The following is a 5158-nucleotide window of genomic DNA, read 5'->3' as shown; positions in this document are numbered from 1 at the left end:
CTGATCCCTTTAGCCACAAGGGCCATATCTAACTCCCTCTTAAATACAGCCAATGAACTGGCCTCAACTGTTTCCTGTGGCAGAGAATTCCACATATTCACCACTCTCTGTGTGAAGAAGTTTTTCCTCATCTCGGTCCTAAAAGGCTTCCCCTTTATCCTCAAACTGTGACCCCTCGTTCTGGACTTCCCCAACATCGGGAACAATCTTCCTGCATCTAGCCTGTCCAATCCCTTTGGGATTTTATACGTTTCAATAAGATCCCCCCTCAATCTTCTAAATTCCAACTAATATAAGCCTAGTCGATGCAGTCTTTCATCATATGAAAGTCCTGCCATCCCAGGAATCAATCTGGTGAACCTTCTTTGTACCCCCTCTATGACAAGGATGTCTTTCCTCAGATTAGGGGACCAAAACTGCACACAATACTGATGGGGTGAAGGTTAGGTTAGGTGTTAGATATCTCAGTGGGAGAGCATTTTAGGAGACTCCCTGGCCTTGGACTGGGATAGGAGCATATGGTATGGGAAATAATTTAATTGGGGTGGGAGTGGTGGAGAGACAACTGTGAAGTTATTAGGCAAAAATACCTCTAACTATGCATGGCTTCATCAAAGTAGGTATAGTTCTGTGCACATACTTAAATGTGTTGTTTTAGATAATGGAATAGGTGGCTTTGTTGCCAAGTTTGCAGATGATACGAAGAAGGGGCAGGTAGTGTTGAGGAAACAGATAGGATGCAGAAGGGTTTAGACAGATTAGGAGAATGAGCAAGAAAGTGGCAAATGAAATACAATGTTGAAAAATGCATGGTCATGCACTTTGGTAGTAGAAATAAATGTGCAGACTGTTTTCTAAACGGGGAGAAAGTCCAAAAATCTGAGATGCAAAGGGACTTGTGAGTCCTTGTGCAGAACACCCTGAAGGTTAACTTGCAGGTAGAGTCGGTGGTGAGGATGAGAGGTGACCTGATAGAGATGTATGAGATGATGAGAGGCATTGATCGTGTGGATAGTCAAAGGCTTTTTCCCAGGGCTGAAATGGTTGTCACAGGTTTAAGGTGCTGGGGAGTAGGTACAGAGGAGATGTCAGGGGTGTGTTTTTTTTACGCAGAGAGTGGTGAGTGCGTGGAATGGGCTGCCGGCAACGGTGGTGGAGGAGGATACGATAGGGTCTTTTAGGAGACTTTTGGATAGGTACATGGAGCTTAGAAAAATAGAGGGCTATAGGTAAGCCTAGTAATTTCTAAGGTAGGGACATGTTCGGTACAACGTTGTGAGCCGAAGGGCCTGTATTGTGCTGTAGGTTTTCTACGTTTCAATGGAAGGCAAATGCCATGTTACAATTCATTTCAAGAGGTCTAGAATACAAGAGCAGGGATGTGATGCTGAGGCTTTATAAGGCACTGGTGAGGCCTCACCTTGAGTATTGCGAACAGTTTTGGGGCTCCTCGTCTTAGAAAAGATGTGCTGGCGTTGGGGAGGGTCAAGAGGAGGTTCACAAGGATGATTCCAGGAATGAAAGGGTTATCATACGAGGAATGTTTGATGGCTCTGGGTCTGAATTTATGAAATGTTCTGCATCTTTCCAAAATCTGCATCCCGTTGTGATCTCCATTGAGCAATAGCCCCGAGAGAGAGATTGCTTTCTTCCCGTTTCCGACCTCCACCCCCACTGACTCAGCACCTCACTTTTGCCCTCACACTCTGGGCGCCCCCGCCGCTCAGTTTCGGGAAGCAAGCCGTGATCCGATCAGCGTTCACGTTGAGACATTCTCCCGGCGTGTTTACGATTCTTCCAACTTCCCCAGCTGACCTCACCGCCAGGCGGTTTCATCACCACGTTGCAACATGACCCCTGGCTCTTAAAATGCGCCCTGACCAGTCAGCACCCGCCTCAGACCGGAGCTGACACGCCATGCAGGACCCACTGCTCTGCCTGGCCCTCCTGCTGGCGCTGGTCGCGGTCGGTGCCACTCGCACCAGGCCGGTAAGTCGGTGCACGGGCGGGGGGATCTCTGCAGGAATCGACTGCGTTAGAAAGTGAGGGCGAATCAGTCAGGGTTCCTGCTCCCCGTCACTGACCGGTCACCCCTGGGTCAGAGAGAGAGGGGTAACGAGCTAGAGGTCCTGCTCCCTGTCACTGCCCAGTGACCCCGAGGTTGGAGAGAGAGGGGTAACAAGTTTGGGTTCCTGCTCCCCGTCACTGCCCGGTGACCCCCGGGGTTAGGGAGTACCAGCCATCGTTAAAGTTCACCCCCAACCCTGAGAACATAGGCGATCGGTTGCGACCTTAAGGTTAGCCCGCCGTCCAACCTACGAGGCTTCCAGAGGGGGAGGGGGCGGGCGCTGCGGAGATGCTGGCGACGGGCGGGTGACATTCGACGCTTGGTTTCAGGCCCCGAATCTGGCCGGTTGCTGGACCAACCAGCTCGGGTCGACGGCGGATATCAAGATGAATCAGGACGGGACCCTGCGAGGCACCTACAAGTCAAAGGTGTCCAGCACTGGGGAGCAGGCTGAAGGGGATTTGATCGGGTACCAGCTGAATTTCGACAAGCCGACCTTCGGGTTTGTGGTAAAGTGGACCACAGGTAGCTCCTGACGTTTGCCACTCGTAATTCCGTAGGTACCCTGCCCGAGCTCCCGGTCTCTGTGGTTCCCTCGCTCCGGCGAGCTTTCCCCCTGGGATGGGCAGGACTGAGGGAGCGCCGCAGAGCGGGATGGGCGGCGTGGATTGACTGCCGCGCCGTGGGACAGGCGGTGAGGAGGGAGCGCCAAACTTGGAGGGAGTGAGGAGGGAGCGCCACGCCGTGGGAGGTGGGAGGTGAGGAGGCAGCGCCACGCTGTGGGAAGGGCGCCGAGGAGGGAGCGCCACACGGTGGGAGAGACGGTGAAGAGAGAGCGCCAAACTTTGAGGGGGCTGAGGAGGGAGCGCCGCGCCGTGGGAGGTGGGAAGTGGGAGGTGAGGCAGCAGCGCCAAACTTTGAAAGAGGTAAGAAGGGAGCGCCGCGCAGTGGGAGGGGCGCCGAGGAGGGAGCCCCGCACGGTGGGAGAGCGCCAAGCTTTGAAAGGGGTAAGGAGGGAGCGCCGCGCAGTGGGAGGGGCGGTGAGGAGAACCGCTCCTGAGCTGTTAGAGTCACAGTTCCGACATTAATTTGAAATCCTCTCTGTGCCCAGCGTCGGTCCGGGGGAGTGTCACGGTGTGGACTGGACAGATGTTCGACATAAAGTCTTGCCAAATTTTACACACCATGTGGTTGCTCCGAAGAAAATCCACCCCCGACGACAACTGGGGGGCGACCCGGTGAGTGAAGAATCTCTTGTGTGGACGGACAGATCCAGGGGACCGTGTCTCCGAGCGCCAGTCTCTTCACAGTCGCGCGGTCCAGTCCACCTCCTCTGAGATCTGAGCTCAAGTTCTAGGCTGCTGGCACTGAGGGAGAGCTGCAACGGGGGAGGGAGAGTGAAGACGGAGGGGCAGTGATAGGGGAAGAGGGGTGGGGCGGTAACAAAATGAAATTTCTACAGTGGTGACAGCGGGACCCAGGCCAACCTCGGCTGGTTGAAGGCGCCACAGAAATGGGGGGGGAGGTGGGTGCCACTTCTTAAATGCGGCGGCTCAGCAAGGATTCAACTCGGGTGCAAACGGCTGAGGGAAATTCTCCGCACCGGGAGAGAGCCGTGAGGATCCAGAATTCCAGGAGCATCGGGCATTGTCCCCTGTCCACAGCGGACTGTCCAGGTTACTGCTGGGACTTCGAGGTGATGTCCGTAGCCGCAACTGCCCTGGCCCCGGGCGTGTGTGATGGGACGGTGTGGAGGGAGCTTCACTCTGTGTCTGACCCCGGGAGTGTGTGATGGGACGGTGTGGAGGGAGCTTCACTCTGTGTCTGACCCCGGGTGTGTGTGATGGGACGGTGTGGAGGGAGCTTCACTCTGTGTCTGACCCCGGGTGTGTGTGATGGGTCGGTGAAGAGGGAGTTTCACTCTGTGTCTGACCCTGGGAGTGTGTGATGGGACGGTGTGGAGGGAGCTTCACTCTGTGTCTGACCTCAGGAGTGTGTGATGGGACGGTGTGGAGGGAGCTTCACTCTGTGTCTGACCTCAGGAGTGTGTGATGGGACGGTGTAGAGGGAGTTTCACTCTGTGTCTGACCTCAGGAGTGTGTGATGGGACGGTGTAGAGGGAGTTTCACTCTAACCGCTTCTGCCTGCTCACGACTCCCTGTTTTGTGATTACCGGGTGGAAACGCTGAAGTTACCCGAACTCCGATGTGACAATTACCTAAAGTGACCGGGGGAAGTGAAGCGGGAATTTTCCAGCCTGGATCACACTGTGAAAGGCGGATCTGAATGTTCCCAGTTCCAACTGACTCGTGTCTCTAATCACCTCTCTCTTTCTCCGTTGGAAACAGGACGGGGATGGACGTGTTTCGGCGTTGTAACGCGAAGTGTGGATCCACGGCCGGAGACGGCGCGTTGGGAGGTTAGCGGAAAGGCGACTGCAACGTCGGCCTCTAGGAGGCGAGCGAGTGCCACCGAGTGCAGTGGGACGCGGCATCTACTGATCATAATTTCATTTCCATATCTGTAATCTGCCGATCATTATTAATCATAATCTCATTAAAATAAATTAATCGTCATCAAATTTCGGCGTCTGCTTGGTGGTGTCTCTCCGTATCGTGGGGGCAGGTGTGGGAGGGGGATGAGCAGCTCATTCAAGATTCAAGATCGTTTAATGTCATTTCCCGTACACGAGTGTAAAGGAGAAATAAGTAATGGTTATTCCGGATCCGATACAGCACAAAAAAAACCCACAATGAAATAAAGAACACAGTACTTATAAATATATAATTTTCCAAAGGTTGATTTGCAGGTTGAGTCTGTGGTGAGGAAGGCAAACCCAAAGTCAGCGTTCATTTCGAGAGGAATAGAATATAAAAGCAAGGCTGTAACGGTGAGGCTTTATAAAGCAGTGGTGAGGCCTCACTTGGAGTGTTGTGAGCAGATTTTAGATTATGAAGACACGCAGTCCTCTTTTATTGTCTTTTAGTAATGCATGCATTAAGAAATGATACATTATTTCCTCCGGTGTGATATCACAAAGCACAGGACAAGACCAAGACTGAAAAAACTGACAAAACCACATATAGTTAC

The 5158-nt window shown here is 53.1% G+C and overlaps 1 protein-coding gene across 1 annotated transcript; it reads left to right on the top strand.

The window, feature by feature from the left end:
* Positions 1 to 1881: 1881 nt before the first annotated feature.
* LOC140188845 (avidin-like) lies at positions 1882 to 4649 on the top strand. The gene is made up of 4 exons (XM_072245499.1): positions 1882 to 1989; positions 2398 to 2593; positions 3180 to 3306; positions 4417 to 4649. The coding sequence occupies exons 1-4, from the start codon at positions 1918 to 1920 to the stop codon at positions 4490 to 4492; spliced, it is 471 nt and encodes a 156-aa protein (XP_072101600.1). The 5' UTR covers positions 1882 to 1917; the 3' UTR covers positions 4493 to 4649.
* The last annotated feature ends 509 nt before the right edge of the window (positions 4650 to 5158 follow it).

This window comes from Mobula birostris, chromosome 28, assembly GCF_030028105.1.
Source record: "Mobula birostris isolate sMobBir1 chromosome 28, sMobBir1.hap1, whole genome shotgun sequence".
NCBI classification, from domain to species: Eukaryota; Metazoa; Chordata; class Chondrichthyes; order Myliobatiformes; family Myliobatidae; genus Mobula; species Mobula birostris.
The sequence above is the reverse complement of the archived record's forward strand: the minus strand, read 5'-3'. Positions and strand labels throughout refer to the sequence as shown.